The 13,490-nt window shown below is 56.1% G+C and overlaps 1 protein-coding gene across 5 annotated transcripts in view; it reads right to left on the bottom strand.

Moving 5' to 3' along the window:
• VAC14 (VAC14 component of PIKFYVE complex) overlaps window positions 1–13,490 on the bottom strand; it is a 65,039-nt gene that overhangs the window by 4,026 nt on the left and 47,523 nt on the right. For 2 of the 5 annotated variants that reach the window (XM_041400516.1, XM_041400517.1), the window contains exons 15-19: window positions 7,365–7,539; window positions 6,522–6,640; window positions 5,637–5,716; window positions 3,956–4,106; window positions 1,574–2,445 (exon numbers count right to left, since the gene is read on the bottom strand). In XM_041400516.1, the coding sequence (XP_041256450.1) occupies window positions 2,283–2,445; window positions 3,956–4,106; window positions 5,637–5,716; window positions 6,522–6,640; window positions 7,365–7,539 (688 nt within the window). In that variant the 3' untranslated portion in view covers window positions 1,574–2,282. Of the gene's footprint in view, window positions 1–28; window positions 1,399–1,573; window positions 2,446–3,955; window positions 4,107–5,636; window positions 5,717–6,521; window positions 6,641–7,364; window positions 7,540–13,490 lie in introns of those variants that run through there. The other 3 variants (XR_005952373.1, XR_005952374.1, XR_005952372.1) reach the window with 3 other exon arrangements.

Consider the following 13,490-nt stretch of genomic DNA (forward strand, 5'->3'; position numbering starts at 1 on the left):
CGGGGGCTGCGGGGCCGGGGGTATGATCGGGGTCAGCCCCGGGGATGCTCCGCGAGCCGCTGCCCGGAGGACGCGCAGGGATGGCGGAGCGGAGGGCAAGGGGCAGCCCCGGTGGTTCTCGGGGATGCTACTGATGGGGGGGAAGGGGGTCGGGGAGCAGCACCGTGTGCCCCAGGACTACAGCGGAGGGAGACCCGAGGGATGCCTGGAGATGTGGCACTGGTGCGCGCAGCATCGGGGTTTGCTCCCGTGGCGGAGTAGGAACCCCCAGGGATTATCTTGGGGTGCTGGGTGAGGAGCAGGAGAGCCCCAGGGAGTATGTGAAGACACTGCACTTGGAGATGCCATAGGATGTCCGGGCGCATTCCCAGACCTCTGGAGGCACCAGGGGGATGCTGCCTCTCCCCAAAGGGTGTTTGACCCCCATTGCCTTCCTGACCCTCCAAGATGTGCTGGAGGGTGAAGTCCCTCCTCAGTAGTTACACGACAGCTCTGAAATGCGTCTGTGCACTCGATTATCAGGGAGCCATGGGAAATGCATGGCCTGCCAGCAGACAAACCCTTCTCACAGACATCCCGAGGTCCCAGCCCCAGCCTCCCGGGATCTGGGGCTGCCAGGCTGAGCCCTGACAAACCTTCCTACCCCTCACAGTGCAGTGACGCTCAGCTGGGCAAGGGTTTCAGCCTGAGCCACCTATTCCCCCTCCTGCCAGAAAAGTAGTCTTGATCCCATGCTGATGATGCCCACACTGCTCTGGACGGTGTTGGTCAAGAGCCACCCATGAGGAAACAATTATGGCTCAGCACTCCAGCAGCCGGCTGGAATTTCTCTCCATAAACCCAGTCCCTCAGTGTGGAAAGAGGCTGCTCAGCAGCAATGAGCTTGGCAGGAGTGAAGCAGAGCCCACCCTGATAACGACCCAGGGTCCATCAACAGGTACCCCCAGCACCCTGTGACACCGGCTGGCTCCAGAAGTCACTGCTCACACATCCTCGAGGGCTGGCTGTTAAAATTAACCCGCCGTGACTGGATCTGGAAAGCCCTTCCCCGGGAATGACAGGAATGTCTTTATCCTGGCCAAAGCAGCGCCGGTATGGGGCTGTTTGGGGAACCCACTGCCAGAGACAGTCTTCCCTGTAAACAGGCCAGAAGCCATAAAAACTCCACAAATTCCTCCAGATCCCCTTTTCCTGGGATCAAGCGAGGGCCTGAAACATGCAGGGGATGCAATGGTGTCTCCCCAAATTGCAGGAGCCTGGCACGTGCCGGGGTCCCTCGGTGCCACAGGACAGGATGAAGGCAACACCAGCAGCTGCTCAGGGCCAGGAAAATGCCTGTCACTGTGCTGCGGTTTCGTGACCGTGGCCTGGAAGAATTTCAGTGGCGTTTTTTTCCTGCTGGGAAGAAGAGCAGGCGGAGAAGTTCTGCTTGCTGGCAAGCCAACGTGGCAGGGCTGGGCCAGCCCAGGGCACAGGGTCAAGCAAGACGCTCCATGCCATCCCCTGCCCTTGCTGTGTTTTTGGTTCCACTTGGAACAAAACTATAATGGGAAGCCCAACAACAAGGAATGGGCTGTTCTGCATTGCTTGTTTATTTTATCATGGGGAGCTTAATGAAGGAATGGAGCTTAAACAAGGAATGGAGTCTGGGGTTAGGTCCACTGCTCCCCATGTCCCCTGGTGCCGGCTGGGAGTAGAAGCTGTGCAGTTATCCCTGCCAAGAGCCGGGGACTCAGAGAGGACGTGTGAATGCAGGGAGGGGGCCAAGTGTCAGGCACAGGAGTGTCTCCCCAAGTGAGATGCCACCTCCAGCAGGGCCTCGGAACCAGAGGGTGGAAGTCAGGGTGGTGAGAGGTGGCTGGCGGCCCCGTGTGCTTGTTTTCCAGGGCGGAAGGCCAGGGGTTGCTCCCGTCTTCCCTTCCCCTCCTCCGGTGCTGCTGGCAGCAGGCTGGGTGCTCAGCTGACAGTCACGGGGAAGGCATTAGCAAAGCAAAGGGGAGTTCCCTCGCCCCATTGCAAGAGAAGACAAGGTGCTTTACCCTGGCCCTCTCCTCGGGCAACCCTTCCTCATGTCCCCCCAGCACCCACAGGAAAAGCTGGGCACAGCCTGAGGGTCCCCCCTCATCCATACACACAGAGGGGGCAGCCCTGTGTTGAGTGCCTGCCCATCTCCATTAAACCCACCAGATCCTCCGGTGGCCAGCAACCGGTGTGCCTGTTCCCTGGTCTGTGCCCCTGGTCCCTGCCCCAGCAACTGTGCACACCCACGGGGCCAGGGGTGCTCAGAGCACCACGCGCCGGTCCAGCTGCTCTGCCCGCCCGGCTCGCTGGTGTCTTGCTTCCAGGTGCTTGTTTTGGACCTTCTCAAAGTGCTGCAGCAGCTCCGTGTAGTCGATGTTGGAGGCTGCTGCTCTCTTGAAGCTGGTGCTGGGCTTGGTGTTGTCCCTGCAGGGTGGGAAAAGAGAGGGTGGGAAGGGGATGGGGATGTTTGGTGTTGTGAGCATCCAGCACTGGCAGCACCAAAACCTTGTCCTGAAGAAGCTGAGCTCAGCAAATCCTAGTCATGCTGGTGCCTCATAAAATACCCCCCCAAAGACATATTTTCTTCCTTTAAGGGTGTGAGATAGAGCCCAAGAGGTCCTGGGACAAGGAAGGGACAAGGGACATCTGCATCTTGCCCCGACATGGGAGGTTTAATTCCTCTGACACATACTCCTCTCTATCCCAACCCACTGCAGTAAAAAGCAGTGAGATAAGGATGCCAGGGCCATATGCCTCAGTTTCCATGTCTGCTTCTTTGAGTGAGCAAAAAACATCCAGTGGCAGCAGTGACACTCCTCAGGGATGAGCACCCATGGCTGGAGCTCCAAATGCAGGCTTCCTAGGGCTCCAGCCATGGATACTCATCCCTGTGCTGTCCCTATGCAAGGAAGGAGCTGACACCAGCCATAGGATGCCCATGGGAAGATGGCAGGCAGCTCTGGTGGCCCTGGTATGTCCCTGGGGAGGGGGCAGCTGGGACTGGCCGGTTATGAAAGCCGGCTTCGGTGTTTGAAGGAATGTAGGTCAGAGTTAATCAGATGCTCAGGCTGTCTGACAGCTCGAAAAACCCCCACTGCCAGGGTTAGTGGGGAGAAAAAAGGAGGGGGAAGCACATGCAGCCCCCTCTCTGCCCCCCCAATTAAATATCAGTGCTGGGTTGTGGGTAGGAGCTCAGTGCCGGAGGCCATGAGGGATAAAAGCCATCCCAGGGAAGCAGTTAAAAGCCAAGGAGCGACAACAGCAGCAGGGGGTTAATTCAGAAACCTGCCCATCTTGGGAGCTCTTTTTGTTCCCAGGGCTGCGCGAAGGCACAGCCAGCTTTATCATCAAGCCTCCCCACTACTCATTAGCCAAGGGTTGGAAAGCAAATCCCACTGGCAGCACCCCTGGGCAGGGAGCACGAGGATCTCAGCTGGTCCCCAGGGAGATGCTGTCGTTGCACATCTCACAGATCCCCAAAGGCCAGGAGTGGGAATGGAGCAGCTATCCGGAGGCACTAGCAGGGTGCCAGGATCCTTTTGGGTGCTGTGAAGGCTGTCCAGGCTGCAGGGGGGATGCTTTGGGAGCCCCCCCCCAGCTGCTGGAGTCTTTCTCCATAAACCTCCTTCCCAGCTCTGCTCGTTTCCATAGCGACCCCACAAGTGAAATTTTCCATCCCGGATGCCAAATGCCTGTGGATGAGGCACAGCCCTCCCAGGGTTACCAAATATAGACACAAAAAACCCCCCTGGCCAACACTCCCGGCCATGGGGACAAGGAACAGCCACGGCTGCAACGGAGCTGTGGGGTGAAAGCCAGAGCACGGGGCTGAGCCCAGGATTGGGGCTGAGCCTGGAATGGCAGGGATGCTCAGCTGTGGGGAACAGCTGATCCAGCCCCGATGCTGAGGCTGGTCCATCCCCCCAGCACTTACGTGGTCTGCATGAGCTCTGGGTTGGGCACGCACTGGAGGCGATGGGAGAGGAGCTGGAAGGCGCTGCTCTGGGGCAGCAGCATCAGCAGGCCATAGAGAGCCTTGATCAGGTAGGGGTTGTTCTTCACATCCAGCAGCTGCAGGCGGAGATCTGGAAGAGGACAGAAGAGGATGGGAAGGCAGGGAAAATGCATTTCATTTCCAGCTGCAATAGCAGGTTCCTCCCACCCCCTCTGCTAGCCAGCCCAAGGGGTACTTGATGGCAACCCTCTCCCCTTTCATTAACCCATTCATCTTCGTGTCCCATGGTGCCCCAAAGTCCCTCTCCTTGACACAGCCCCCTGGGGGCAACTGGCTCCCCAGCCTGCCACTCCTGGTACCACTCACCTCTGAGGCTGTCCATGCTGTCTGCCTGAGAACACACATGCAACATGGGATTGCTCCTCAGCTTCTCCCAATTTAGCAGAAATACCCACCCTGGAGCATCACATCCAGAGGGCTGGGTGACACCCTCCTGGGGACTCTCTGGAGCAGAAGGAATCCCCTCCGCTTGGTTCTGAGGGTTACATGTGCTGGGCCTCAGTTCTGCTCAGCAGAGGCAAAACTACCCTCTGGCTCATGGCAGAAGTCTTCTGCAGCCCTAAATACAGCTGAAGGGGCAGCCCAGGAGATGGGGCAAGGTGTGTGTCTCAGCATCTCACCTGGTTGTCACTTGTACTGCTGGTGTCTCCCAGTGAAGGGAACCATCACCAGGGATGTCACTTTATGGGGGACACGTCTATCCCCTGAGATGTGCGGACTAAGGTGAGTGGGCTGGGGAACCACCAGTGAAAAATTTTGGGGCATGCAAAACCACCAGAGACACGTGGGTGCCTCACACATTGGGACAGTCATCCTGGGAATATGGGACAGCGTCTACAGGAGGGAGCATGAATGAGGATCTCTACTGCCCAGCTGCTCTAAACCTCTTCCCTTAAATATTCCCCAGTATCATCCTGGACCTATATAGGTGCCCTGCAAAGTCCTTTCCAGGACATTACCCAACAACCTCAGTGCCCTGCTACACCTTCAATGAGAAGCCCAGGGACAGCAAATTGACATAATGAGAAATCCACAGCCACAGGTCACCCTGCCACATCCCCTGCCACCATCCTGGCTCCCAGTATCGCACCCCTGAGCCCCTGGTCAGGCACTGCTGCATTACCCAATGGGGGACACACACTGCTGGATGCCAGAAGAAACATCAGCTAGTTTTTTAGAGCTTAACTCTTCATTTCTAGAAAAAAAAAACCTTTTTTCTTGCTAAGGGCCTCAGCAGCACCCACAATGCCATCCTGTGCATCCGAGGGTGGCATAGAGGATTCCCCCATCTGACGCCCTCCTCGTGCATCCCTGGAGATGCTCAGTGTGATCCAGGCCCCCTCCATCCCTTCCCCCATCCCTTTTGTTGGATGCCAGTGCTGCTCGCTCCCTTAACCTATATCTGGGGGGCAACGCTGCCCCCCCGTGCTGCCAGCGTGCCCTTTTCCCGGCGGGCAGCTCCAGCGCTGGGCAAAGCTCCCGGCAAGAAGTCTCATAACTTCTGCTCTATTTATTCGTGCGGCGGCTGCCGCCCGCGATGGAGGCGAGGGGAGGGGGAGCACCGCGCGCTGCCCCTTCCCCAGCGGGGTCTCCTCCTTACACGTGAATATGGGGCACTCGATGAGCTGCACCAGCTTGTCCACCTCAGTGAGGAAATCCACGGTGACCTCCAGGTCCCCGCTGGATGTGGCTGTTAAGGATCCTACCTTGGAAAAAGGTGGCCAGGCAGCAGCAGATGGCTCACGAGGGCGATGCCTGGTGCGGACCACGGCTTTGCCAAAGCCTTCCTGCAGCTCCTGTGGGATGTGAGCAGGCAGGGAACAGGCAGGGCTTGCATGCAGGCAGGGCTAAAAGGTCTGTAGGGTGGCCAAGGGATGACGGAGGGAGACAGACGAGCAGGCAGGTATAGGGGAAGAGGCAGGCTGCCCAAAAAGCTGAGAGTAGGCAGGATGAGTGTTCAGGGGAGGACGCTTGCTTTTACCCCTGGCCCACGAGGATGGTGCGTCTCCCAGAAGGAATGCCGGTGTGCACTGGGAAGGGAACTTGAGCGTGTTATTGAGCTTCTTCGTTTGGAAAACTACTCAGAGAGGCTTGGGGTTTGCTGGCACATGAAAATAATCATTCTGCTGCAGACAGATGGTGAGCTCACCAGGGATTGTACTGTGCTGGGCACTGCCTGCTCCTCACCAGGCCAGGAGGCCAAAACCTTCATCTTCCTGGGAGGAAGAGGATGTTGAGGAGCCTCCCCTCCTGGGCAGGGGAAGGTCAAGGCTCAGTCAGTGCACGCCTTCCTCTCTTTTCACCACAAAAAAAGGGATGACACCAGGGGAAGGCAGCTGGCACGCATCCAGCACAGGCTGCCCTGCCCCGGTAATGATGGGCTGCAGGCAGGAGGCTGGGCTGGCCTGCAGGGTGACCTTGATTGCCACAGAGGGAGTAAAGGCCAGCTCAGGCCCCACCGTGGCAGAAAATCCCCAAAGGATACAATTTCTGGATGAGGTCGTAGGCATGCTTATAGTTCTGGGTAAGGAAGCAGAGGGACACGGTCGTCACAGGGTTGTGACACCAGGACCGGTACAGGCAGCAGAAGAGGTTACGGCTTTCCTGGGGAAAGAGAGATTGGGGTTTGGTCACCACTGGGAGCACACACGTGGCATGGCCCCAGGAACCCAACAGCAACCTGCCAAGTGCCACCAAAACACAAAGGGACGTTTCTAGACCCATCAAGTCCACCTGGCACTGCCACGAGCCTCAGTCTCAGGAGATGGAGACCAGGCGGACTTTGGGGTGACAGTCTCATGAGGTGGCACTCAGGGCTGCTAAGTCCACCACAGGATGAGGGGCTGGAGTATGATGCTGTCCCACCCAAGGGGACACCGTGCATCACTGGTTTTCAGCAGAAGGAGGAGGAGGATAAATCTTTCTTCTCTCCTTCCCTGGATGTCACTGGTGCTGGTGGCAGGTGCTCAGCAAATCCTGTGGGCATGTTCCTGGGAGGGACAGCTGAGGGACTGCAGGACTTTCCTCCTGCTGTCACCTGTCCCACAGCCCATGGAGGGGCAGATGGAGGGAGGCAGCAGCTGCTTGAGGGCCCAGTAAGCCCATTCCCATTCCAGGGAGAAAAGCAAGAGTTGGGCAGAGTTGAGCCCATCCTCCAAGCCCATCCTCAGCTCATGAAGGGTGAATGAATAAATAGGCTGCCCGAGCTCCAAATCTGGGACCAACCAGGCAGGGACTGAGCATCCAGACACACTCCCAGGTGGCTGCCAGGTCCCCACCACCCCCATTATGTCCCTCCAGCTGCTAAGCCTGCTCCTGCTGCCCATACCGGAGTCTTCAGGTCCTTCAGTTGGTTTCTCAGCTGGAAGAGCTCGGAGGATGTCAGCAGGATGGTATTGAGGGTGTGGACCATGGTAGAGGCGAATTTGAGGTCCTCCTCCCTAAGCAGTATGTCTGCCATGGAGTGGAAGATGTTCTCTGCATTCAGAAGTAGACAAAGCTGCCTGTGTATCACAGAGGAGAGAAACCAGGGGGAAAGGATGGTTAATGAGCACAGTCAAGACTCTGATGTGAACCCACTTCTCCAGAGAGGACCAGGGAGGAGATCTGCGTGCACCAGAGGTTGGCTGAGTGTGGTGGCACCAGAACAGAGATGCTGTGGAGCAATGCCACAAATCCTCTGCATTTGGAGGATGCAGTTATTCACACCAGAACAAGAACAAAAAATCATGGCTGGGCTAATGCCCCTGGTCATAATCGCTTCGGGACCTTGCTGGCACCCACTACTATGGCTTGTGCCACCCCAAGCCTTCCCATGACCTCCCTCAGGAGGTTTCAGTGTCACTTTCCAGCCTGACCAGCGTAGTGAGTGTGCAGCAGCACCACTGCAGATGGCATGTGATGGTCTAGTCAGACCCGTATCCCACTGACACTGGGGAACATCCCAGTGAGTGCAGCCAGCGGGGCGAAGCAATTCCTCCCGGCATTGTGCAACCCTGGAGGAGCAGTCCTGGAGCCAGAGGCTGCTCTTTGAACTCCTCCATGCTCCAGCTGCCACGAGATCCGGTGCTGAGTGGCTCCGGAGATCGAGCTGGTGAAGCTGGAAGATGTCTCTGTTCCTGCCAGCAGTGCTTTCCCCAAAACAGTGCAACCAGCACTGCAGCCCACGCTGATCTGCCTGGCTGGGTCACAGCAGGAATGTCCTGCTTAACAAACCTTGAGGCATTCCCAAGATTTTCAACGTTTTTTTAGTCCAGTAACAAAAAAATAAAACCATCACATTTTTTTCTCCCACATTTGTTTGGATTTGGGGATTTCCTGTTTTTCTCCAGGCTCTTGCCTTCCTGGGCAGTTTGTCTGAGGACACCTGAAATGCTGCCCAGCACCAGCTCAGATCCTCAGTGTGGGGATTGGAGGGATACAGGGAAGCCCACCTAGCTCCCCAGCATCCCAGCTTCTCCTGAAATTGGGATGCTCCCTGGCTCACCACATTTCCCCATGGGCTGACAGGGAACCTTGGCAGCAAGGCATTCCCCAGAGCAACTCTGCTTTTCCCCAGCTCCTACCAAACACAGATAATTTTAGCTGGATTCAGATTTCCCCCTGGAGGAATCTCTGAGAGGATTAAGAGGCAAAACAAGGATCAACTGCTTGGGCTGCTGGGTGGGAGGTGTTCACTAGCTACCTGGTTTGGCTTGGAGGTAGGAGGTACACCTGAACGTCCCCTGCCTGGAAGTCATGTTTTCACCTCCTGGGGTGAGGAGGAGGAAGGATATGAATTTCCAGCCCCTGTTCCTGTGAGGACAGACCAGAGGAAGACTATTTGGCTACAGTTAGACTCCAAAGACCATACTCTAAAGCCTGGTGGTTTAGGTAAACATGAGGAGAATGAAGAAAGAGATCTTTCCTCCTCAACAGGCGGAGGAAGAAACCCCTCATCTTCCTCCCAGCTCTTCGTCCTGCCAAATAATCCCTTCCCTCCTCACCCAGCCCTGGCTGCTCTCCATGGGCAGCTCCCGCATCCCGCGTGGCTGCTGCCGGACAATGAGATGCTCTGTGCGGGATTTTATGTAACCCAACCCGGCGATCGCCCTGGACCCCGCTAAAATGGAACGGGCTGTGATAAATAAGCTCATTTATCCCAATTATTCTTACGTAACCGGCTGCATTCAGGGGGATGAAAACGCTTCCCTGATTTCTCGCCGCTTGGACACAGGCTGGCTGGAGGAGGGAGAGCGGTGGGAAAGTGAGGCATGGAGGGAGGAAAGGGGAAGGCAGAGGCTTTTAATCCAGCCTGATGGAGCCAAAAGCAAATCAATAGCTCAGCATTGCAGGCAGGATCCAGTCACTGCCAGCTGCAGCAAAGCAGGACCAAGCCCAGCCCAGGAGTAAGGTGGCTCCATGCTACCCTTCTCCAGCAAGAGGGGATAACTGCATGCCCCAGCCCTGCCAAGCTTTCTCCAGCAGCCGTGCTGGGCACTTGAACCATGAAGTGGGATGGTGTAATGTGCCCGAAGAAGGGATGGGTTCTCCAGGGACAAACACTGGGATAGTTCTAGCCTCAACAGTGAAGTGGTTGGTGCACCAGTACAGCTGGGACTGGCTGCAACGCTCATGGCTAGTGGGGAGCTGGTGTTTTACACCTTCCAGGCAAGAAGACTACAGCAAGAGCTTAAACAAGAACAACAGTGCCAGGGAGCACTGAGGGCAGTTCAGTAACCTCCAAAGCTCCCCCATGACAAAAGGGAAGCCTTTCAGGTTCCCCCTCCACCGGTCCTCCATGGAAAAGGAAGGCTCTCGCTTTCCATAAATAGGAGCTCTGCCATTTGGCTGGTGAATGCTGTGCTTGCAGTGAGCAGGGGGCTGAATGCGAGCTGCTTTGTAATTTCAGGCCTGGTTTTGATTAGTGGGGTAGGGTTGGGATTCCCACCCCCCCCCCTCCTTTCAGGGGCACTGGGGAACTGGAAACTGTCGGGGTGTTAGAGAAGTAGCTCTGTGGAGACTGTCCTTCTGCTTCAGAGCCGTGTCACCTCATGGGGATGCTGTCCTGCTTGGGCACCAGCCCCGCCAGCTGCCCCCAGGTTCTCTGGGATCCACCAGCAGAATGAGTTTGCCAGTGCACAGCATCCTCCTATGGCAGTGGCATAGGAGTGGAGTGGATGCTCAAACTCCCCTCCATGAAGCCCCTTGGTCGGCATATCCCAAAAGCAATCCCCAAAGGAGGGGACAACTGGCTGGTCCTGCAGCTGCTGGCCTCTGTGACAGCAGCCAGCAGCTGAGCCCAACTGCCAGCACCAGGTGGCTGTTGGTGGGGTGGGAGGGTCCCCAGGAGCCCATTCCCTGGGAGGCTTTGATGGCATGAGGAGAACGCCAGGCTGGCTGGGAGGAGGCAGGGAAAGGGGCTGAACTGAGGACAGGTGGCTTCAGTTGAGATGCCGGTGGAGTGGCTGTGGAAGGGAACAGGGCAGAGGGGATGGAAAGTGGGAGCCATACCCCTTATATGGACACACCATAAATATATCCTGGATATATACATCCCATAAATATGTGTATACATATACATACACACACCCCTTAAATATATATATCTCCCCATACATACAGGATGTGATGATGAAAGGAACTGGCTAATCCCTCTGAAGCATCTCCAGCAAGATGTCTCTCCCTGGAGCTTTCCCTGCATCCCTATGGGTGATGTGCATCCCCTTGCCCATGGGGACCCAAGGATCTCCTGGCATGGAAGAAGAGGGCAAGAAGTGTCCCCAGGGAGGCAGGAGCTGCAGAGCATTATGGCACACATTGGTTATGTTACGCAGCTGGCAGTGCAGGCACATGGCGATAATGAAATGTGGTATCCAGGCCATTAAAATTTAACTCCTTAAATTAAAAGGGTTATTCAAGCCTTTCCTACGGAGCCAAGGAATGTGGCTGCAGGCAGATGGGAGGCAGCATCCACCTGCAGTGTGGTGATGCCTCAGGGACACCTCGAGCCACCGTGGGGCTCCCAAGGGACCCAGCAGGTCACCTCCAGCCCCTCTGCCCGTCCCCCTGCCTAAAGGACTCCTTGACAACAGGAGGTTGGCCAAGGGAAGAGCCCTCAAGCAAAGCACAAGCTTTGCGTGCCCATGCCACCCTAGGGTCCCCCTGTGTCTCTGATGTAGCAGCCACCAAACTGCCAGCACAGCAATGTCAATCACAATGAATTCTCATCACACAAATGGTCGGTGGGGTGGGATGAGGCATGGGAACATGCAGAACAGGGATTGTGCAGGGGCAGGGAGCTGCTGCAGGGCAGCGTGCTGGAGCCCAGAGGATGTTGGCAAGAGGGGGTGGCTTTAGAGCCACATCTCCAATTAAGGACAAGCCCCGGCGTCCCTCCCAGCCCTCTTGCTTTGACAGCTTGATGCCTGGAAACCGGCTAATCTAAACATCATCATTTCAGGGAGCTGTCAGAGTTCCCATCCTGCCCGCTCGTCCCTTTAACCACTTCAGCCCCGTCCCCTGCCCCAAGCCACTATGCAGGAACAGGGTGGCAGAGGCTCAGGCCAGACCAACGCCTGCTTGAAGAGGGTGAACCTTTGTTTTTCCCTAAAATCTAGAAAAAGTGAGATAAGATCCAATCTCACTGCAGAACCGTCTCCTCCTCTGGGATCTGTGGGGTGCCTGGGGGAAAACACTAGTCCTGTCCCGTTGCCTGGCCATGCTGAGCACCATCCTGCTGTGTTCAATTAAGCAGGTGCTTCTTCATTAAGCACCAGTGATTTGCTTTATTAGCTCTGGGCTAATAGACACGGGGCCCCAGCAGGGAGAGGATCATCTCTCGTCCCACTTCCAGCAACTGGGACAGAGCCTGAGCTGTGGAAGGAGCTGGCTGAGGCCTGGGAGTGATACTCTGAGGGGTTCTGCTCCACTTTTCCACTCACGGGTCTCAAAAAAACTTTCACAGCTGTGAGGAAGGCAGAGCCCCTCCATACTTCCTCCCAACTCTTCTCTTCCTCTGCTCCTTTCCTCTCTCCTCCCAAAGGCTATCCCCCACCCTTCCTCCACACCCCAGGCTCCCCAACAGATGCCCTGGCTTAACCCAACTAACCAGGAAATCCACAGCCTCTGTGATACCCACTGCCCCTCCCTATCCCTCTGAAATTCTCCTGCTGGCAAAAGCAACATCCCCTGCCTGGCCCAGCAGCTGGGATCCTTTAGGAATTTGCAGAGAAAGCATAGATAAAATTAGGATGTGAAGGGGAGAAGGAGAAGAGAGCGAGTGGGGAAGGCAGTAGGATGTCATTGTCCCATCCTTTCCCTCCATATCAGCAATGAAAATCCTAGTCCTCCATTTTAATCCCCCCTTTCCTGAATCCAGGCTCCAGAGCTGCTCCTCTGGGCAAGGGAAACCATAGCAACCCCAGCAGCTCCTGCTTTACAAAATTCATAGCATTTTATGTAAGGGATTTTGAAGGGATTGTGAGGTTTAGGAGCAGGGGAGCTCCTTCTGTCCAGGAGGCAGGTCTGGGGAGAAGGACCCTCATCAGCTTTGCTTTCTTGGAACAGTTATCAAGCTCTCCAGGGAAACTCAGCGAAAGCTGCAGACCAGAGATGTGCATATCCTGGGAGGAGATGTGTGGATCTGGGAAGGAGATGTGTGGATTCTGGGAGGGGATGTGTGGATCTCGGAAAGCCTGAGGAGACAAGCCCTGCGATGCCTTTGCTTGAAAAGGGAAAGGTGCAGAGTGTTTCACTGCAAACAAGAAAAGCCTCCCACGGAGCGTCTGCTCGGCAGCAGCCGTCAGAGTGACAACTGCCGAGGGAGCCGCGGTGCCAGCTCAGCGCCGGGCCACGCTGCCTCAGCTAAGGCACTCCCCAGGGATCCCTGGGGATCCCCACAGCAACCAAACAGATGCCTGAGAGGAACACAGCACAAGTGTAGGTTAGTGTTTCAGGCCAGCTTCTACTGGTGAAACAGTGTCTTGATCCTGCAGAGCCTCGGCCCGTGGGTTCTGCTCCTCCTGATGCTCCCCCTGGACATCAGGCCACCAGGAGGTTCCTGTCCTGGCTGGCAGGATGGCTGCCCTGCTGCACACTAAAGCTGATAGGCCACCTTGATGTGCCCTCTTGTGATGAACCCAGCCTTATTCCCACCTTGGACATGGCTGGAGAACAGTGCCCTTCAACGAGATCACCTTGAATTCTCCAAGCAGATGTCCAACACATCTGGACATTTTTATGACCAGTGAGATACCTGCAGCTCTGTACCAAACAGGAGAGGGAAACAGGCCTGTAGCAAGGAGAAGGAAGAGTAATATCCTTTGGAATGGGCCAGAAGCTAAAAGACAACTAAATATGGAAACCTGATAGTCCACTTAGCCCAAGGTATGGCCCAGCTTTTAGCATAACACAGATGAATGTGACAGCTCCTCCAAGGTGAAGCCCACTAGACAGACAACCAGTACCAGTCTCC

Source organism: Onychostruthus taczanowskii, unplaced genomic scaffold (assembly GCF_017590055.1).
Source record: "Onychostruthus taczanowskii isolate IOZ18803 unplaced genomic scaffold, ASM1759005v1 scaffold18, whole genome shotgun sequence".
Lineage (NCBI taxonomy): Eukaryota > Metazoa > Chordata > Aves > Passeriformes > Passeridae > Onychostruthus > Onychostruthus taczanowskii.